At 39.1% G+C, this 22,787-nt stretch overlaps 1 protein-coding gene across 12 annotated transcripts in view; it reads left to right on the forward strand.

Moving 5' to 3' along the window:
* KLF12 (KLF transcription factor 12) overlaps positions 1–22,787 on the forward strand; it is a 264,047-nt gene that overhangs the window by 61,226 nt on the left and 180,034 nt on the right. For 11 of the 12 annotated variants that reach the window (XM_064408576.1, XM_064408583.1, XM_064408582.1 and 8 more), the window contains one exon: positions 4,705–4,768. In XM_064408576.1, coding sequence (XP_064264646.1) covers positions 4,748–4,768 — 21 coding nt within the window. In that variant the 5' untranslated portion in view covers positions 4,705–4,747. Of the gene's footprint in view, positions 1–4,704; positions 4,769–18,330; positions 18,350–22,787 lie in introns of those variants that run through there. The other variant, XM_064408579.1, reaches the window with a different exon arrangement.

Below are 22,787 nucleotides of genomic sequence, written 5' to 3' on the forward strand. Positions count from 1 at the left end.
GAGCTGTATCATCCCCATCCCAGACTGCAGTCTTCTCAGGTGCCCTAGGGACCAAGCAAGTGGCAGAGTTGCTGCTTCTTACTTTGAATCCTGCTGTACTTCAGTACATGTGTGTCTCTTCTCTTTGCTAGATGTTGTTCTTTGTGGGAGTCTGGATAAATATTTCAGTCTTTAGGAGTTCAAGAGAGCTAGGTATCACCTAGCAACAAGCATCCCACTCTCTACCTCCTGCTTCTCTTTACTTTTATTAAAGTATCTGAAAACCAGAAGTTGAAGCATTAAGGTAATTTTCAGAAATATTTTGAGTAACTTTAGATATTTTTGTTATGATGTTACAGCAGAGCAACAAAGATGTTGGCGTGGGCACTGGCATATTAAAGTAAGTAACTGTAACTTGTTTGAACAGCAGTTGCAATCAAAAATTAGCAAAAACTTCAGCTGGAGACAGAATAACCCTTATGACCGCAGTTGGTAGGATGTATAGCAAGTGATCCTTTGGTCTTTTGAGGTTTGCAGTTACACTTAACCTAAACTGAATGACCTTTAGGCTGTACTCTGGGGTTTGTCTTGCAGCTTGTAGTGACTGCTGGTGGGACAGTGCCTTGTATTGGAATTTCACTTTTTTTTTTACAAAGCTTTGTGGCAAAGTGTATTGGCTAGTTTAAGTTCCAGTGGTGCAGCACTCAGTTCAAAAATATCCTGGGACCAGACCCAGGTCCAGAAAGGGAGACACTAGAAATGCAGCTGAGGAAGACTTTGGGATTTGCTCAATACAGTGCTGGACTGTATGCCAGCATCTCCTGTCCTGTATCAGTTTTAAGTGTCAAGGACAGTTATGGATTTGTAGCTTGTGGTTAATGTATATTTGATCTGTAGCTTGTGCAAAATGTCACTTTATGGAGTTTATGAATGTTCCTGCAAGAGTCAGAAACTTCAGGGGAAAGGACAAGTGTGTGACTACTGTTACTACAAGGGTGGTTACCCTTAACGCTGGGTTGATCTACCCATAACCTGTGTTCATCTCTGAGTAGTGGTGAAACTGAGCTTTCAGTGATCCTGCCTTACCTGATGGCCAGGGTGGTCTTGATGAGTTTGGGAGAAGTCATGCTGGTTTTGGGGAAGATTGGTGTGACTCAGGGCCTTGGAAAGGGGTTGCAGCAGTCAAAATACAGATCTAAGGGCTTTCAAAAAGAAAAGTGCATACTTTAAAAATAAAGTAGGTGATGTAAGAAGGTGACTAGCTCCCTTATGTCCAAATAAGCAGTTTGTTTTGTAGAGGGAAAAGTTAGTAAATCCTGATTCAGCAAATGACTTTACTTTGCAAATTAGTTGGTATTTTCCAAATATATGTTCCCATACCTATCTGAATTATAAAAGAGTAAAAATAACCCTAGGAGTAATTTGTTAATGTATTAATGTGAGTTTTGTTTAAAATTATCAGTATGTAAAAGATAAGTAAAAGTGATACCAGTGCGGACTTGTGAGCTAATGAACTAACGTGGGTTTATATGTTCAAAAGCGTTCTATTTGTAGAGGTATGGCTACCTCTGCATCCATAGGGGCTTCTGTCTTTCCTGAAATACACTCAGCATGATTGTCCTGAAACTCTTCTCATGCTTCTTAATGTGGTCCAGGAGTCTTGCTCAGCTCCACCAGGGGGTGTTTCTGCTGGTTGGGGTGGCACTGTCCTTGATCTCATCTGATCAAGACAGGTTTTCAAAATGGACTGGGTGTTATCAACCAAATGTATTTGGTTTCTTCTTGCTGTAGAAAAAGGAATCTAATGTTTGGTGGCATTCATAAACTCATGGGGTCCTAAAACGCTGTTTTAAGGTGAAAGTTAGACTTGGGTGGAAGAGGACATAATTCTGTGTTTGCTGCTTAAATTTCTTTTTTTTTGGTTGTAAATTATGGTTTGTGCTTTGCTTTGTGATTACTTAAAGAGCCTTTTTAATGTAAAGGTTTCAAATTGGAAATATTGTGCAGCTGTCTTGTTGGGTAGATTTTCTTCTACTATGAAACCTGCTTGATGCAAATGGAAGATGTTTCTACTTGGACTTCAATGTCTGATTTCATATTCCTCATAGTAGAAAGTAACATTTCACTAGAAGGGACTGAAAACCAAAGTCCAAAGCAGGTTTCATGGCAGTGACACATGTGGCAGCATGGATGGGCCTTTTTTCATATGCATTTTGAAGTGCTTTCATATGAAGTCAAAGCTTTTCAGCACTTTTGAAAATCAGGGCAAACATTTGCAAAGTTACTAGTTAAATGTAATTTTCAGAAGAAAAAGGTTTGCTCTTAATCTTCTCAAAAGCAGCCTAAAGTAGAAGCTCTTCCATAGAGGAGAACACCCAGTGGTGCAAGGATGTGGGAAATTTATTGCTTGTTAATTGTGCTGACCTGAAGAGCATTAATAAGCAAACCCAGTTACATGTCATTGCTAAAGAAGTAGCTTTTCCTTGAGGAGGACCCTTGGACATGATTTAATAATGCAAAAGCACAGCTGCAGCTCTGGCTGGATAGTTTGTTAGTTCTGAAACAGACCTGTGTTTGCTGTGTCACCATAGCCACCGTAACATAATAGGACTCCAGCGTTGGTGTGTAACTTGAAGCGAAGTTGTGTTGTAGGAACATGTGTGTCTGTGTGCATGTGGAGAAGAGTAATGATGAGAAAACCTGGAGAAATGGAAACAATTACAGGTCAATATCTTCTCTCATGGAGACTCCATGAAGCTTTTGGATACATTGCATTTAATTTTAAAAAAGGAAATTACTAAGTAATTTCCTGTACATGTTAGGTGACCACGCTGTGCAAGTCCAGGATATGGAAAATATGGTCCAGTTGTCCCATTTTTGGACAAGAGCACAGAAGAAAGAGCAGTTATAAACTCAAAGGTGGTTCTTCAAGTGTGCAGTTTTAAATGGAGAAAAAACAAAAGGAATCAGCTACATGAAATTTTGAAGTAACCCAAATAATGCCAAGGGAGATGAAATAACAAAAGGGAAAGAGTCTACAAGACGCATGAGAGAAGACAAATGGTCTGCAACAGTTAGTGTGCTTACAGTCCATGGTATGCAGTTAGGTCAGTGTTTGTGGTGACTTTGCAGCTTTTTATAATTCATACAAATATTTGAAACTTACTTTCTTCTTTTAAACTTAATATTTTCTTAGGAATAAAATACAAATGTGTGATGTTTAGTCAGTATGATAACAACACACTATATGAATGGACTATTTTTATTTTCTTAAGGGAGCTTCTTGTCTTCTTTTCACTGTAGAAGTTTGTGTAGTATTTGGAAACCTGTCATGTTGTCATATATACAGCAGTAATGAAATACTGGAATGTGATTTAAAATCAGGTAGGTGATGCTCTACTGGTATTTGAAGGATGACCTTATTTTGAATGACAGAAAAATAACAGCAGATTGTTTATAGTAACTCTGACAGCAGATTTAGATTCTTGACTTCACACCATTTCCATTATTAAGAGAGACATATGTAAGTAGCATTTGCTTCCAGATACACGCACATATTCTGTCAAGGGGTTTAAGACATCCTGTCTATTATCTAAATTTTGGACATTTGAAGATTTTTTCCTCCCCCAAGGCTTTTTTAGAAAGTTGGACTGCTGGGTTTATTTTCTTAAACCTGAAGGAGCCTCACAAAACATAATATTTGAATCTCTATATGCCTTTTTGTTTTATAGATTAACATGAAATCATAGGATGTTTTGAGTTGGAAGGAACTTAATGTTCATCTAGTTCCAGCCTCCCTGGCATGGACAGGCGTGCCACCCCCTAGGTCAGGTTGTTCAAAACCTTATCCAACCTGGCCTTGAACACTTTTAGGGATAGAGCATCCACAACTTCCCTGGACAACCTGTGCCAATGCCTCACCATCCTCACAGTAAAGAATTTAATTATATTTCTTTATTTTCTGAGAATTTATTTCTAACATCTAATCTGCATCTTTCCTCATTTTGTTTGAAACATTGTCTTAGGTGTGTGCCCATGTAAAATGTCTTTCTCCAGCTCTCTTGTAGTCCTTTTAGGTACTGCAAGGTTACCTGTAAGGTGTAAGGTAAGGTCTCCTGAGAGCCTTCTCTTCTGCAGGCTGAGCAACCTTAACTCTTTCAGCCCCTCTTCACAGGAGGGATGCTGCAGCTCTCTGTTCTTTGTGGCCTTCATAACTAAACTATGTATCTATAGGAAACCCTGAAAGAAATACATATTTGGATTTTTTGGTGGTCTTGGACAGTTTTTTAATGTGTCACTGTTAGGATCATGCATAGTATTCCTGGGAAATACAGTTTGAAATATTGGTAAAGAATGCTTGCCCTCTGCAGCTGCTGGAAAGTTTACCTGTACAAATGCAGGGTACTGGTATATAGTGGGCTCAGAAGACTAATTAAAGCAGCTGGGATTTAGTGAGCTGAAATAGCAGCTCAGAAGTTAAAAACACAAAACTTTGACTAAAATCATTAGTTAAGAGAAAACAAGGTTTTCTCCAATATACTTCTTTTGTCATATTTATAAATTTTTAAGTGCTTATAAAATTACTGTTCTTCTGAACTCTCTTTTACTATGGAATAGACATCTGTGGTTAGATTTTTTTTGTATTTACATACACAACATACTTGAGAAATTATTGAACTTCTCAGAAAATACACAAATTAAATGATATAATATTTTCTTTTTCAGGATTGAAGTGGATCCAGGGACAAATGGATGACTGAATATTCATATGAAGAGGAAAGCCATAAAAGTTGGTTGACATTTTTACAGCCATATATATTATATGTATTAATGCTGGTATAAAAAATTTACACTGTGTTATAAAACAGAATAGCTTAAATAACTGGCCTGAGCTTTGTATGTTGTATTGTCTTTGAGGCAGGGGAGTACTGTACCTTAACAGCTGTGGCTTAGTGCAGTGTTTGCTGACAGTACTCAAATGTACAGCAGAAAAAACAGTAGTATGTTAAGGAAATAGTAAATTCCTTTGAAGCCAGATGTTTGAATGGGCTCACACATGATGGTGTTCATGTTCCATGCAAGGATGAAGGCAGAGGGGTGTTGTCTTCCATTGTAGCTACTGACTATGATGCTTAATATGTTGTGGAGTGGCACACTCAGATGCCACATTGCCAGGTGCTGTTTAAGAAGTCAAACTTTGAAAGTTATCTTGGTGCTTTGTTTTCTTGTGATGAGAGAAGATTGTTTGCACTGTGAATTTCCTCTGATCATAATAAAGGAAGGAGCTATTGGTGGACCTCTATGACTGGCTACTGTTTTAATACACCAAGCCTTGACCTCTGCCAGTCTGAGATGTTGGTGACTATGAGGGATAACCTTTTTCTGAGATGCCATGATAACCAATTCACATCAAGGCCATTTAAACACAGTTGATGCTGCCTGTGGATTTAGACCAGAGCAAATGAATTGTATTGACAAATGCAGGGTGTGGTACAGTGGGATGCAGGGCACAGTCCAGGGGGATGCTGTGCAGCAGCTTGGCTAAATAAAGCATTCTGAAAACTAATATTAGTCAAGGAGGGGTGTTATTGTGGAAAGCCTGTTTCCTTGACAGCTTCTGTCAACCCCTGAATCCCAGTCAGGGACGGAAACAATCAAAAAAATGGCAAAAAACCCGAGGTTTTGTTTTTCAAGAGCACAGTATTAGTTCAGTACAAGAAATCTAAGTCTACAGTTCTGTTAATTTAGCACAGTAGTTAAAGAGGACAGAGTCTTATTTTTCTCAGTGATAATTCAGTTTTATCAAGCTCTTAGTGGTTCAGGCATTTTACAATTTATGAACTACTGACCTGAATATAGAAGAGTGTAGTTCCTTCTTGGGTAAACTTCTTGAGTGTTCGGAACAGGGAATGGACATGCTGATTCCAGCTACCTCCAAATTCAGAAGCACCATAAAATTTGGGGGAATTATCTGTGTCTTTGAATTTTGTTTTCTGAAATAAGAGCCAGCAAAGCAATCTTCACAAACATCCATAGAACATCTCCTTTGTATGCTGCAGGTCCCAGAAAACACCTCCGGCCTCCCAGAGCCAAATTTAAACACTGATAGAGACAAAGTGATATTAGTAGCTGTGCAGAAATGTACACAATTTTTTCCATAGGGTCAGGGGCGCATATGCCCACACGAGGCAGCAGTTGTTGCCTGCTAAAACCAGAGCACAAAATCTTGAGGAATTTCCCTTTGGTTTGATTGCTGACAAGTCAGCGGCTGCTGCCCATACCGATGTCTGATAGCTTGGGATGGGCCAGTGTCGTGGCCGAGCAAGCGCTTCCCTGCTCAGATCTCTTGGCTATGAATAGCAGAGGGAAAAACTGATACTTTCCAAACCTTACTTGCATCATTCAGAAGTGAGGTGATAAAATCTTGTATTTACAAACTCGGGGAGGCATTTCACTGGCAGAAAGTGTGAGAGGGTAGAAAATCAAACTAATTATTGGAAGCCATCTTTGGATATAATTTTGTTACAGTGGACTACTATTGCTGTTGAGGAGACAGCACAGAGCAATGCTACCATAGTGTGGTAATGTTCTGTGGTGGATTGAGAAGTAACTGTGTCTTAGGTATTTAATTTGGGAAGTGACACCAGGGCAGAAAAGGTTAAGGATTTATTTCTTGAGAGGGGCTGTCATACCAGAGTCTGTGCAGAGGAGGGATGGCTTCCAGATCAAGCAAAAGCAAAAGACTCTTGAAAGAATTTGTCCTTTTCACAGGTTTCTGTAATTGCATGAGAGCCGAATCTCTCGTAGCTCTGTATCGCTGTTCCTCTCTCTGCTTTTTGCTTTTCTGGTTTAACACAGGGTGTGGAATGAGGAAGGAAGAGCTGGAGAACAGGGTGACCTCTTTCTTGTCAAGCCATAGTTCCACTCTCTCATGCCCTTCTGATGACATCCCACAGTAATTGGGGGGAAGCTGCTCTAAATATGTGCAGATAAGGAAGGGGGTACTGAGTTATTTCTTCACATGTGTTCTGTTCGGCAGCCTTTGCAAACGTAGGACTCTGAATCCTACTGGCAGCCTTTTATATTAGGAAAGTACCGTGATTAAATCATATCAGTAAATGGAAAAAAAAGTGGTTACATGGAGGAATTTGAAGTTCGAGCTAAAAACTCCTTTTCTGGGAAGAAATTATTCCAGAAAGCTTAAGCAATAGAGGTGGAGAAGTCTTCTCTGTGGTCACTGTTAAGATCAGTTGATAAAAGTTCTGGCTCCAATAGGGAAGAGATTGGATTTCAGCCAGCACCTTGCCTTAGCTTTTTGTTTTATTGCTCCTCTACTAATCTAGTTTTGAAAGATTTTCACTGCTAACATTAAAATGTTGGTGTATTGTTGGAAGTGTAAACAACTTGTATTGCATTGACTGTATGTTATATTGGTATATTTAAGGTCTTCCTGGGCCTGCCTCAAAATATATGTAAGCGTGGTGTTGTATAAATAAGTGATATCTAAGTATATATGCAACTGATGAAGGAAAAACGGGCATAATTCTTTGTCTCGTAAAATAAAGTTAGATAAATATCTAGCAGAAAAAAAAATACGCAAAAGTAAACCTGACAGCAAATGTGTATATTGAATGCTTGCAACTTAAAATGCTTCTGCATTTTCCATAATACTGACAGCTGCATCCAGAGGTTCATTTGTCTGTTGAATCAGATATTTAACGTTTGTTTTTCAATGTACAGTGGCTGAATGGGGGTGTAGGAAGAGTGAGACTTGGGTAGGAGCTGGCAAGGAAATGGGTAACTGACAGAGAAAAACTATAGCTCAAATGTTCTGGGCAAAATAAAGATCAAGACTTCAAAACCAGGTAAACAGGACTGAAAGAAGGTCAGAGAGCAAAACTAAAGGGGAAAAAGAGGTTGTTCAGATTGCAAAAGCACAGATCTGGGTTGTACTTAACGAGTGACCATGAATCACACCACAGGATGGTACTCACACTGTGGTTTCATGAACAGCTCCTAGAAGTAACAGTGGGCAGTTCAGTTGATCAGGTTTTAATGATGTTCTAAGTTATTTAATGCTGGAAAAGTGATGAACAACACTGAGTTTAATGGTGTAAGGATGACTCCTAATTTTCTATGTGTCATGTTTTCAAAAAAAAAAAACCAAAATCAAAACAACCGAGAGCAAACTTTAGCTCAACTGTATAGAGGAAGGGACTCAAGGAGGTGTTTCTTGAACTGTTGAAAGCCCAGCCCATTTCAGAAATCTCCCATCCTCTTATGTGCCCTTGACTCGCCTCCTCTGACTCCTGAATGTAGCAGGGCATGGGAGGGTGCAGAACCTCCTAGCTGCTGGTTGCAGACCTAGGGCTCTACCCCATGCTCCACTGCTGGCTGGGCAAGCCCCTGGGTCATCTCATCTGACTCAGGATCTGCCCTGGTTTTGTGTGGAATTTGGATTCATTGGACTTAAGCTTTTTGCTTTTTCATGCTTTTTAAAGTCTGGTCATGATTAAAAAAAAATGACTTTGTAAAATGTATTTGAGAATGTTTCAAGGAAGTTTTATGGTTTTATTTGCATAGTCAGTGTAGTGGTAACAGTGTGGTGATATGTTTGGTTTTTCTTGTCAGCTGTTCCCTCTGTATTGCAAACAAATGCAGTTTTTTCTAGAAAGAAAGCAGCTGCTCTTAAGGAGTCTTTCTCATCTAGCATCAGTCAATAGATTCTTGGAATATAATTATGACTAGAAACATCAACCTTGTAAAATATATTAATCTTGAGGGAATTACTTTGCACTGACCCTCAATCTGTCTTTTTGTCATGTGCTTTTCAGTTTAGATTACTCTCAGGCAAAGAGGCTGTAGTTTGATGTTTTGTCTTAATTCATTGTGATTATAAATTAGTTGGATAAAACAATGTAACAAATGACTACTTAAAAATGACTGATGGCCCGGTTCAGCAAGGCAGGGGGATGTGAAGTTCTTTTGGTTTCATCTGTTGTCTAGCTTTTATCAAGATGGGTCCCTTAACAGTTGATTTTTAATGAATATTTCACAATGTAAATAGATAGCAGGCAGTTGTCTGGAGTTCAGTCATATTCATAGGACAGATCTGCTTTTACTTGCTGTCACTGAAAAATGTAAAAGTTAATGCTGAAACTGTAGAGTGGGAGGAAATCTTTCCCCCAAATCTTACGTTGCAGAAAGGGAGGAGCAGCAGTGGTTTTCTTTCTTTTCCTGTTCCTTACATCAGTAGCCACATACTGTAGTATCTCTTGCTCCTGTCTTTTCCCGCTGGGTGCTGGAGGGCTGCGCATGGTGCACACTGTAGCCCCAGGTTTGCTCACTGTAGGCTCAGCCCTGCTGCAGGTGGGGCCAGGTGAATTTGGAGCTGGTGCCCATGACTGAAAAATTGCTGGGGTCATTTCCAACACTGAAATTTTCCAAGGAGAAAAAGGCATTTAAGATGGCTGGCAACAAACCGCTTCAGCTTTGTGAGTTTGCCTGTGAGCTCTTTGCTGTTTCCCTTGTATTTACATGGCTGGAAAAACCCTGGTGTTCTTATTAGGCTTTCTTTATGAACAGCAGTACAAAATTTGTTCTACACAGTTCATTTTCTTCATTTCTGCCAGACAGATGCTTTCATAATAGTTTCTTGTTTATGGATCCTGGGTCTTGCCTACATTCCATTAATTTCCTAACTCTTTTGGTGGCACACATACATGTAGATTATGGACAAATCATATTTAGCAGTTGGCTTGTGATCTGACCTTGTTTAAATAAAATTGGGCTATGATGTTGAGGGTTTTGTTTTTGTTTTTAGTTTCCGCCAGTGTGGATCTGGGGTAAAACATCCATGGGGTATCCTAACTATTGCTTTTAAGTTTTATACATAAAAATGCAGACATTTCAGAAGTGTTATTTTACTGATTGAACATAGCTGTGGTCTTTTTGCACTGTCACTCTTCAAAAGGCATAGAAAGTAGGCATGGGGTGAGTTAAACTTGCCCTGTCAAAGCCTGGTCTTCTTCAAAATCTCAAGCTTTGCTCTAAAATCAATACATATTTTCATATGTTATAAATAAGGTTGTTTTCTCAAATAGTCAGAGCAAAGTTGCCCAAAAGGTTTTGTTCATAACTGGGAGAAAGGTCCTTGGCTCAGTAGTGGTGTGGAGGGTTTGCATCCCATGACTGCACAGACTTCTGCTCTGCTTGGAGCTGCTGTGGAATATTTTGAGTGTACTGTTTTTTGAATTAAAATGCTTTTTACTAAACATGTTTTTGAAATAGGAAGAATGGAGAATTGCATAAAAGAGGATGGCAGCAATTTTCATGTGAGGTGATGTGTGGGGGAGTAAGGCAGCTCACATTATAGTGCAGTTTACAGGAGAGTAGTTTGTCTAGAATTGACAAAATGTGATAAAAATGTGGAATATTTAAAATGTTCTTTTCACAGTTCAAGTCATGAAAATTACTAAATGTCATTTTCAAGCAAAGGTAGATCTTGCTGGTATTGCCTGGATCACTTCTCCATGAAGAAATAGGTGGTGAGGATGGTCTGTGGGTAGTAAATTGTGGATGTAGGTGAATCTTGTTTAAGAGCTTGCTTCAGCACCTACTGACATAACTGAGTTCTGCAGAGTGCTGTTGAAACTACTTCTGAAATTTAATAGATAATCCTTTATGATCTTATTTAGTAAATGCATTAGCATCTATAATTCGTATTACTTACTGCTGTTGATGGTAAGGTTTGGGGTATGGTAACTTAATCTGACTAATTAAGGTCATAGGGAGCTTTTAAATGCATCCTGTGATTATCATCCTCCTGTAAATGTTGCTTTGTTTTTTGAAGTTTGAGGATTTTTTTGTTGGGTTGAGGGTTTTCCTTGGTTTTTAATTCATTTTGGGAGTGAAAAAAATATCAGAAAAACTTCATCTTGAAAAGATCAGCAAGAGCTGAGAGCAGAGTTAACAAAAACTAGCCTGTGAGCATAAAATAACAAACTGTTTTATAATGTGGGCAAAGACACCCTTGGTTCCCATTTCTGGTGTTGAAAATGTGTGGTGTGTGTTGGTGTTCCCCTGCTGGGAGGTGGAGATGTGTTAAAAACAGAGTTCCTGCATCTCAGGAGCAGAAACTGATACTGTGGCCTCTTGTCTCCAAAATTTGTCTTGTAGGCTATATATGAAGTAAAATGGTGGACACAGCCTAAGGATCTAGGTGAGAAGTTTTTAGATGAGTATTTCCTTGGTTCAGGCTACAGTGGGAAGCGAGCCAAGAGTGTTACTGCTTTAGCTTATATCAGGAAATTACTTCCATGAATGTCCTGGCCCAGCAGGCTTTGTTTCACCTCATGGCATGGCCCAGGGCTGCACAAATTATTGGAAGAAACCTGGTTTGGTGTTTCCAAACCACTGTCTGTTTCAAACCACTTTCTTCAGTTCCTTTTTCAGCCTTGACAGCTCTTCTGGGGACTAGTTCTAGCTGATGGGCACAATTCACAGAGAACTATATTGTGAATACCTGAATTCATTCTTTTAATTTTCAGTCATTTTGCTGAAGGCTCCTGTCTTCTACTAGTCAGCAGAGAACAATAAGCATCTCCAAAGGGCAGTCCTTCCCATGGGATTTCTCTGTCCTCCCTGAAAGGACATCTGTTCTGCCTGTAAGGTATGATGGTACAGACACTGTGAGTACACGAGGCTCCACTGTGCTGAACTCTTTCTCCAGCCCTTGGGTTTCTAAAACACCCCTGAGCATCCCTGCTCTTGCAGCCTGACTTCTTTGCTGCCACACAGTCTCTTGGGAACAAAAAAGCAGTCACCATGATAATTTCACCTTTTAATCCTAGTGCACTTAGTGAACAATTTACTAATTCTAGTAATGACTAAATTTATACTACTCCAGAGAGGGAAGCACAAGGCATTTAATTTCAAAGCTGTTTGACAAGACCATTTTAATGTGTGTATTTTGAGAAGTATGACACCAGTTTCCAAAGTGCCTAATGGGGACAAAAATGTTTAAATTCATACTCTCAGGTTTTCAGCTTCCAAGAAACAGAATAATCATTTCTGTTGAGCATGGTCCATCAAATAAAACAATTTAAAAACAGATGTACAGGACTTGCTACTTCAGCTTATTTAATAATGACCTCTTTCTAGTCATTAGTTATGAGCATGTAAGTTTTGCACCGGGAAAAAAAGATACTTCTCTTGTGTGGAGATATTAATTCTCAGTGTTATGAAGCATCACAACTAATTGCATTTCGGAGTTAATCCTTTCTTTGTGATGAGGAGGGGAAGAATCTTCTCTGTCTGAACAGTGGTGCTGATGAAAATACATTGAACCATACTGAAATGCTGTGTATTCTTGTTTTCCTTTACCTATATATCTGACAGTAAGACTTTAGTAGTAGAAATAAATGCATTTGGATTTTAGTATTTTTACATCCTGTGGAGAGCATGATGTTGAACAATGGCAATTTGTCACTTCTCATATGATGGTGTAGAAGACTGTGTTAGAATTCAGTAGCTAGCACATAAGGAAAAGACAGTTAGCTTAATACTGATATCGACTGCTAACAGACCTGAATAATGAGTCCACTGGATATGGTATTTCCTGTACCCAAGGACATGTGTCTAAAAGAGAAAACAAGCTCCCAGTATTAATCTAAATCTCCACTCACTCTTGTGCTTCCCACGTGCTGATTCATTAAGTGTTTCTTTTGCAGAGGTCTGGTGATGAGTCAGGAAAGGGCAAGTTCTCTACTTTGAGGCTGTCACCTTCTTTTGAACTTTGCTATTTACTGTAGTTTTTTGGTGTTCAGTTTGATAGCAGTCAGCTGCAGCTGTGATTGCAGTCAGCTGTGATGGACATGTGGGCATAGCTCCAGTGAAAACAGAAGCCTAGGTTTTCAGACATTATAGGTAAATGTGCTGTGTTTCCACCTTAATTTTTAAATAATATAGAAGTGTTTCAGTATTTGTATTAGGAAAAAACCCCTAATGAAAAGGCTAAGGACATGATAAAGGGTGTCTTAGAAATAGCAAGATACAAAGCATTATTTTTTCCTTGGCTTTGTTTTTCCTTTTTTTCTTTTTTAAGAGTATGGTACAGCCCTCAAAACCCAGACATTTGGAGTACAGTCTGAATTTCATTTAAAATCATATGAATTTGGGATTTGATGTTTCTGAAGTGAGACTACAGTGAGAATCTCTCTTGCAAATTAAGTAAGGAGTGCCTGTTTGACTTAGGAAGATGAAAATTAACTTAGATGTGTAGGTTGTCTTAAGTGCAGTGGAACTGAGATGATGTTTGCTGAACTACTCTTTGGAGATTTACATAATGGATGAGATACAGGAGCTCCAGGCAGCATGACAGTGGAGTTTATTTTATCGCAGGATGTAAAACAAGTGAATTGCCTTAATAATCTCTGCAGAAAGCAAGGGTAATCTTTCCTTTTTTTCTTTATTTTTTTAAATATGGAGAAAGAGAGCCAGAGAATTCACAATATCCTGGCTGTTCATGTGCAAGGAACCCAACCTTTCTTTGGAATGATCTGAATCAATTCAGCAATCATGCTCTCTTATTGAGGACTTCCACAGCTCTTCAGAGAGGACAAGCAACATACATCTCTAAAAATATGTCTTGTATGTAGTAAAATGAGATGATAATTCATGGCTTGATATAAGATGCTCATGACAGGTTGGGTAATTATTCTAACTGTTATATATTTAAATATATGGAAAACATTTATAAACCAAGCATACCTGCTGTTAGTTCTGTAGTGGTAATGATAATTTAAAAAATTTTAGAGCCTTTGTATTTTCAAAGTGGGTGCATTTTTGACAAGAAGCTTTAATGTTAAAAGGTTGCAGGATTTAATTTTTTATCAAACCAATTTACCCACTTTGGTTGGTGTGGAGGTTTCTGTTTTTCTGCTTCAGCTGATCTCTTCAGCATGGAAAATAGACAAGCAAACACTGGAATAGTAAAATAATTAAGTGTATGTGGTAATAACAATACCCAATTTCTCTTGTATCCTTTTCAGTTGTGTATTCAGCTTCAAGCAAGAATCGGACTCTTATGTTACTCTGAATATAAATGTGCCATTGCTCTTTGATCTTTAGCAAAACTTCCTAACGATCAAGGCTACTTAGCACTTGTGCTCAAAGGAAAAGATTTACTTTTGGGCATAGCAAGTTTCCAGAAGAGTTAATGATGTCCTTAGGTTCTGGTTTTAGTGAGCTGTATGCAGCTTAAGAATTTTTTGTATTAATATTATGTCAATTGCTAGTTCTTCTAGAAGAGCCTGGGCAAGTATTTCATTATAAAATGTTGCACAGAAAAAAAAAAGGCATTTATTTACCTAATGTGAAACCAGGTTATCAGACAAAAAAAAGGCAGAATTTATTGAGCTTAGTATTATGTGAGTTTCTGCTCTTGTTAATGAAAAAATATATTTCCAGTGATTTCAGCAGCAATGGACAATAACTAGTCAATCTACTAGGTATGCTGTGCTCCACTCTTAATTCCCAGATGTAGGCTGGGATTAGTTCTGCCAGATTTCCTCTGGATGCTGGATAGCATTTATTGTTTATCAGTTGATGTACAAAGTTAGATTTTTCTTTTTGCCAGTTTTTTTTCCCTGTGTTTTCTAGTAAATGTGTTATTTCTGTCAAGTCACAAGTCTGTATCAGTAACAGTTACTGCAGTGTGGAAGGAAGGGCACCAATGTGATAACCCTTCTGCTTATATTTGTTGGTGTCTCTCCGAAGTGCCAGCCTGGTGGGATCAGAGACCGAGGAATCTTTTATAAGAACAGAGTTGTTTTCGTCAGAAAGTGTTTTAAACACTGAAATTCTTCCACCCCGTTGGCTCTGAAATCTCCCACGTGGGGATCTTTAGAGTAAATAAATAAAAGATCACACCAGGCAAATGTGATTTAAAGTGTTTGTAACTGTTCCCCAAACAGCAGTAAAATCCTAAATATGATATGAGCAAGGCAAACAAGGGGAAAAGTTCACTTCAGCCTCCAGACTTTGTATTTGCACTGTGTAGCTATGCAGTACCAGACCCTGTGTCCACAGGAGAGGATTCTGAAGAGTCCTGGTGTCCAAAGGACATCCCTCTGGGTTAGGACAGCTTCCTCATGTCCTACTTCTCCACAGCTTGCCCTTCTTTGGGCTGTGTGTACATTCTCTTATTTGTAATCCAAACTTAAGTGAGCTACCAGTATTTGCCTGAGACAGAAATGCTAAATGGTTTGAGCTGGATGAGACTTTAAAGATGCCGCCCCACTGCTGTGGGCATGGACACCTTTCACTAGACCAGGTTGTTCAGAGCACCATTCAAACAGGCTGTGAACACTTTAGGGATGGGTCATCCACAGCTTCTCTGGGAAACCTGGTCCATTGCCTCACCAGCCTCACAGTAAAGAATTTTTTCCTAGTATCGAATCTAACTCGAACCTCTTTGTTTGAAACCATTCCCCCTTGTCCTATCACTGCATGCACTTGTAAAAAGTCTCTCTCCATGTTTCTTGTAGGCCCACTACAGGTACTGGAAGGCTGCTGTAAGTTCTCCCTGAAACCTTATCTTGTCCAGGCTGAACAATCCCAATTCTCCTAGCCTTTCTTCACACAAGAGCTGTTCCATTGCTCTAAACATCCTGATGTCCCTCCTCTGGACTCACTGCAACAGGTCTGTGTCCTCCCTATGCTGGGACCCCAGAGCTGGATGCAGGATTACAGGTGGGGTCTCAGCAGAGCAGAGAGGCAGAATCCCCTCCCTGTCCCTGCTGCCCATGCTGTTTTGGATGCAGCCCAGGACATGTTTGGTTTCTGGGCTGTGAGTGCCCATGGCTGGGTTATGTCCACCCTCTCACCCACCAGCACCCCCAAGCCCTTCTCAGCAGGGCTGGACTTGATCTACTCTAGCATGACTGTGGTGGTTTTGTTCATTTAGTTAAATATCCTGAAGATTTCAGTTGCAAAAGTTTACAAGTTGTACAGATCTTAAAGAGTAAGCATTTACTGCTTGTTGTGTTGAAATGTGTGCTGCCTTCACCTCTGAGATAGCAACTCAGAAATGCTTATCACATTTTGATGGACCTGTATTCCTTGCTAGTGAGGAGTGAAGCCAGGCATTTCCTGTATTGGCATGTACAGCTTTGAGCCCTGGGGAACATTCCAGATAGTCAGCCAGGATTCTGCCCTGCATGGGTGCATGTTACTACTAACCTCTTAGTAGGCATTTCAGAGTGATGAGCATGTGAAGTACTTACTGGTATCCACTTGCAAAATTTCAGAAAAACTATCCAATCCAAGTATAAACCTTTATATCTGATCCTGAAGCAGTTGTATGGCAGAATGGGAAGGAACTTTTGTAGTTCTAAAAGGCTTGCTTTGCCCTTCTGAGTAGGGTTCTATGGGACTTGATAATTAGATATAGTCATAACAGTATTAATAGTGATGTCTTTGATTAATCTAGTAGTTCCTCACAATTGAATAGGTGATATAACTTCTTTTTTTTTTTTTTCTTCACAGTTGTGGTATATTCTGGTTAATACTTAAATTTGTGCTTTGAAGTAAGAGATTAATCCATTGATTTTACAAGTATTCTTTCATGTTACAAATAAATTTAGAGTTCTGTTGTTCTTCAGGCATGTGACTGAGGGTTGTCATTTCTTGAAAAAACCCAATCAGAACAATAACAAGAACAAAACCACCATAAACTCCCTAACAAGTGACAAAATACAAAAAGGAACCATCACCCTGAATGTTTCGGAGACCATTTTAAACTTATAAATAATGGTAGAATTTCACATTTTTCACTTAAGAGTGGATAATTTATTCTCCCTGGTACAAACAGGTAATAAAATTACCAAGCTTTTTTCTAAAATTCTTGAAATTATGAATTCGTTAATATTTTCAGACAGTATAGAGTGTACCTCAAAATACTAAAGGCATGCACATGCTCACAGACATTGGATGGAAATCTTGATGGTGCTGAGCCAGGGAGTGAACATTTTAGGAAACAGCACTAACAGTGATGTAACTTTGGTGCTTTTCATCACAAACCCAAGATTCTTTTAGCTGAAGTCCCATGAGGAGTGATTTTTAAGAAAAGGTATGTTTTCATGAAAAAAATGCTTAAAATTATTTTTACTTTACGTGTGGTGACTTGGCATGAGATTTCAGCGTAGAAAGCATTCTCATGAATCAGCTGCATTGATTGAGGGAATCGCTCACCAGATTTGTGTCCAGCATCATTCAGTGTCTGATAAACACTGCTCTTGAAACAACTGTGGCTGTGGTTTTAGTGGTAAGAATATTTTAGTAATGTTTATTGAATTTCAGCAACCAGAATAATGATGGAGGTAGTTTGTCATGTTATTAATGTTCGAGGTCTGGGTGTCTTCAGAAAGATGCAGTACACATAACACTCTATCTCTATACAGAGATCGTTGTTTAAAAATATGAGCAACTTAACCCATCCAGTTCTTGTGGTGCAAAGTAAATCTAATAAAAGCATTTTAGTCTATGTGAGACATAGCTAATGTGGACAGGAAATCGTTTTCATCATTTTACACAGTGTAACTTACCCACGTGTTGGGAATAAATATGTGATTTATACAGGCACAATTTTTTATGTCCTAATGAGAAATGTTAAATATATTAGTATGACTTGGGGCTTGACACATGCTCTAAAGGCTATGTATGATGCCAAGCAACCAATTATCTCAGTGCATTATTTCTTGAAAGCCTTGACATGGGTAAGGTGACTATACATTTTTAAAGGGAGTGTGATGCTAGGTTGATACAGGATGAAAGGATGATACAAATAACAACACTTTGTTAGATCTTCCTGCTGTGTAATGTATAATCGGGTGCTCTGACTTCAAGAACACTAATGAGGATTTAAAGACCCAGTGGAGCACATTTAGTAGTCACACGTGATTCTGTCAAATGCTTTTGCAAAGGGTGTCTCTGATGCAAGGTACAGTTCAAAAGCAGGTAGGAATGAATAGTTTTATTGTATAGCTTAGTGTAAATCTTCTCAGCATTTCAGTGAGCACAGCAATAGGTTGCAGTGTGCTGGTGCTTTGCCAGGTGCTGTTGTCTGGCTGTGATTTTTACCAGTTGTGAAGCTGGCCAGCAGCAGCTGTACACATGGGCAGGCTGTATCACTGCGTGTTCAGCAGTCACATAGTCACTGAGAGGAACAAAGGGAGAGGGCTCTGAAGTTATTGTTTGAAGTTCATACTAAGCTGTATATGCTGTGTGCTGACCATCTCATTTACCTCTGCAGTAAATGTCAGGGAGTGAAATCCTGCAGAAGAACAGACGGTGGCCTACCTAGCTTAAGGTACCTTTTGGCAGTGATCCGTACCAAGTACTTGGCAGATGAATGTCAACTCATTCTGGAGTTCAGCACTTGAGACCAGAATACCATGGTTTAGAGCTCATTTAACTTTGATGGTTTTGGCATGTATTATCCATTTAAAAAAGACAAAAATAGAAATGTGTTTTCTGTTAGAAGAAATTACCATCTACCTTGCCTGCTTCTGCTTTCAATAGTCAATAATGGATGCTTAGGGAAAGGCTGTAGCAAGGCTGTTGTGTGAGTGATGGTATTGTCCCGGTACCTCTTCCAGGTTTGCATAGCCAGAGGTTGTATCTGTATTTTTGTGCTTGATGATAGCTCTTGGTAAACAAATCTGTAGAAAAGTCCAATTGTTTTTCATCCAATATCCAGCCCATCAGACAAGCAGACTTGTCACGAGACCAGCTTCTCTCTGTGTGTAGGTTACAGCTTCCAGTGCAAATCCCATGGTTTCCAGTTAGCAACTTCTTTGGGTAGGAGGCTGGACTGGAGGTCTCCTGAAATGCTTTCCCACTAAATTATCCTGCAATCCTGAGACAAAACTAACTTGGCTATAGCATTCATTGGTCCCCCAGTTGTTCCATGATATTTCATGCTGTAAAATGACTTGGTATAAATGAATTATGCATTAGCTTGTCTTTTGCCTAGACACACACTCATATATTTTGTTTATAACCTCTGATTTAATATAACTGCCAAGTTGGATTGGCTTTATATAGCAAGCTCAGTATCTCTGCCTTTTAAAGAAATTTTAATGAAAGTTCAGAGTGTCTGTTAATGTACTACTCTATGTGCTACATCTGTGTGCTCTTTCTGATCTTTTCCAGATTTTCATGGCTCTGTCCAGAGTTACTTAAACTATTCTTTAATCTTGAAATTTGCCATTATTTTGATAATTTGCAGTAGTTTTGTGCAGAGCATTTTTTTTTTAAATGTCTTTCAGGAATCTCAGTTTCTTTGAGAATCTGTGGGAAATGCATGTTGGCGACATTTAAAACTTGTTAATTAGAAATTTTTAGCACTTAATTAGAATTGCCTTTAAAATGGGCCCTAATTCCACTATAATTTATTGCTTGTGGAATCTAATTTGGCAGTTTTGTACATAAGCATTTTGATCATTCTGTCTTGAGTAAGAAAGTACCTCGTGAGTATTGGTATATACTCACGAGGTATAGGTATTGGCTTGATCTAGCAGTTGGTGCAACCAATCTGAGATCAAAATGTTATTTTATACAATTTTTAAAAATATTTGGTGGACACTTGCAAATTCTTCTTAATTAATTGAGGTGCTTTGTATTTTATTCACTAAATGAACAGAAGTCAGGAATTTTCCCTTTTTTGAACTGTTATTTTCCCTTTTTTTGAGCTTTGTACGACTCACCAGCTTTAATATTAGTATTTTCTCAGGAGTTTCCACTGAAGCATGTGGGGAGCAGGAAAAACCTTAAACTGTTGTTAAATAAAACAGAGATTGGGTTGGGACAGGGTGTTAAACATTTGGAGTTTGGGAGTTCCATCACAGCATACGCCCTTTGTTTAAACATGTGAGAATAAGCAGTGAGTTTTCTCCATGGTGAGAAGCAGGTACAGCAGTTGCTGCTCCTCCACATGCTTGTAAGGTGTGGGGAAATCATGGAGTAATGCTTAGTTTCTGGCATGTAGTTCAACTTTTTTATCTGAATGTGCAATCATTTAGTTTTGTTTAATTAATCCTGTGTTATTTTGGCCTGTCTTTGAATCAAATGTGCTTTATATATGCTTTTGCTAACTGACTGTGCTTCTGAGGCTGAGACTAACTGGCAGCTGGAACAGGGCCATTGAAAGAGCACTTGGTTTCACCACTTACTGCCTGTAGTATCTGTGACTTTGTACATGAACTGTGACAGATGGTTTCTGAGGCTCTGTGTGAACCTTCTGTCTGCTTCGTGGGTGTGTCCTATGATACCTGGTGTTGGAAGGTGCAACTGCACACAAGGTGTCCTCCTCCTCCTCAAGGCTGCTGTTCCTGTCATGGGCAGCATGACAGGCTGAGCTGGAAATGAGCCACTGACTTCTGTGAACAAGTTGTTCTCTTATGGGTGTCATATACTGCTCTATTTTTAATAGTAAGAAACCCCAAAAAGTTTTTAAAAATTGTGTGCAAACAAAGTAAATCTGAAATAAAAAAATAAGTCTTAGCTGAAATTCCTGAATTTTAGTCGTTAAAAAGGCTGGCTTTTCCTTGTTTCCGTTTTTGTTCTGCCTCTGTGTTGGAGCTCCCAGATCAGTGAGAATCAAAGAATTACCCCTACTTACCTGCTGCATAGAAGCAGTGCCATTTGCTTAACGTTTCTGTGGCTCAGCTGCTAGAAGGCACTAGGTGTATTTAACGTTGGCATAAGCTGATATTGCTCTTTTTCAGAGGATACAGTTTGTAATGTCTGTGGTTTATAAGAAGCCAGATTTTGGCCCTGACTGTCAATTTATTGCCATGTTTTATTTTAGGGGAGTGAACATGGCACCTGGAGGAGAAGCAGTTTTTTTTGCTGAACTGAAGGGTTGAGTATGATCCCATGCAGCAGTGGGACAGACAGTGTTTGTTTACTCTGAAAAAAAAATGGCCGGTGTAATTTCTGATGAAATTAGCAAGTGATGATGCCCAGGCCTATGAAAGTGCTTGTGGCTGTTTCACTGCTCCCTCTGGAGCTTTGCAGTTGTGGAGCTGAAGGTGTTGCTGCTTTGAGGTGATGGTCCCTTTGGACTGCACGGAATGATGGTGCCAAGCAGATCCTGTAAAATGCGTCTTCTCTTCTTGGCAGAGAGCAATGATGTTTGGCCTGCCACATAACATCTCATGCACAAATTTTGGACTAAGCTGTTGAGTACTGCTACATGCTAAATGTTCCTTCTATTCTCCAACACACAGAGTCCATGTTGTATCTGTCCTTATGGAAGCACACTTTGCACAGTGGAAGGTGGGGGAACTGTGCCAGCCAGCTCCCTGTGCTGTCAGCAGCTAATTTTCTGACCAGAGCAGGTACAGTCAGAATTCAGAGTAAAATTGTAGTCACTGTGTATCTGCTGGCAAGCTCCTGGGCAATGCCATTTAATGTTCATTTGCTTAGTGAGTACAAAATAGTCACAATTTAGACAACAGTGAAGGTAACCTTTAAGTAATATGTGCAGATTTGGTCAATTAGAAAAATTATTTTGGTTCCTGTTACTATTTTTTTTTTTTTGCCAGGTAGTGAGGTTTGGTTTTGATATTCACAAAAATCAAATATTCTGTGCATGTTGTATTAGAAGGTAAACAGTGAAGCCATTAATGTTGATAAAAGTTAAGTGTGAGGCTTTGGTTTAAGTACTGTTAGTTGTAACCTGTTGTATTGGAATTCTTTACCACAGGAAGGATACATAATTCTTTGCAGGAGCACTAAAACTGGCGGGACAGCAGAGCTGATGTAAAGGGATTTTAAGCCATCAAAGCTCACAGGGTTGCCTGCTGAGTTTGAGAAATAGCAGATTGGCTTATAGTTGCCAATGCACTTGATGATCCTCTGTCACCTGGAAGCTGCTCACGTCTCTTCAGCTCTATTTATAGTCTCAAAAACTAACCTAAACCCAAGCTAATAAAAAAGATTGTAGCAGCAAAATTTGAGATCTCCGTTATCTTCACTTATTTTTTTTATTATATTATTATATATATTGTGTTGACATGAAGTCTTTTCCTGGAGACATCTGTAAAAATATGTTGCAAATTACAACATAGCTACATCCTTAGGGATTTGAGTACTTCATAATTTTAGAAGTCTGGTGTTTTCAAAATTAGTATATTTTCTTCAAGAGATCTAGGCAATGGACTAGGAATTTGAGAAACTTGTTTTGCATGTGCACATCTTTGTACTGGTATGAGTGGGATAAAGCTGCACATGGTCTGGTATTCCTAGCAAGGATCTGAGCTTGGGAGCATGTGCTGAAGGCCAGCCCTTGCATGTGCCTCAGGCACTGACAGCATCAAGTCACAGCCACTGTTGAGGTCTGAGCTCTACCTGGCAGGCACAGTTGTAATAAGAGATCACACTCAGAAGGCTTCCTGAACAGCTTAGAGCTGCAATGCCTCCCTGTTCACTGGATGCCTTGCAGTCTGTGTCCCTTCTCAGCAAAGAAAATTAATTTTGAATTGAAATGAACTAGAATCAACCCCACCCAGTTTCATATGAAAACAGTAAGAAGTCTAGGGCTTTACTTAACCTTTTTCGCACAAATTGGCTTGCCTTGAAGCATCAGTAAAGGCAAACTGTAGATTTCTGGTGAATTTGACTGAAAATTCAAGTTTGGAGTAAAATACAGAACTACCAGAATCTCTGCTTTCATTATGAACATTTCACAGAGCTGTGGATATAATTACATATGATGAAGATCTTATGGCAAGACATGGGCT

This window comes from Passer domesticus, chromosome 2, assembly GCF_036417665.1.
Source record: "Passer domesticus isolate bPasDom1 chromosome 2, bPasDom1.hap1, whole genome shotgun sequence".
Taxonomy (NCBI): Eukaryota; Metazoa; Chordata; class Aves; order Passeriformes; family Passeridae; genus Passer; species Passer domesticus.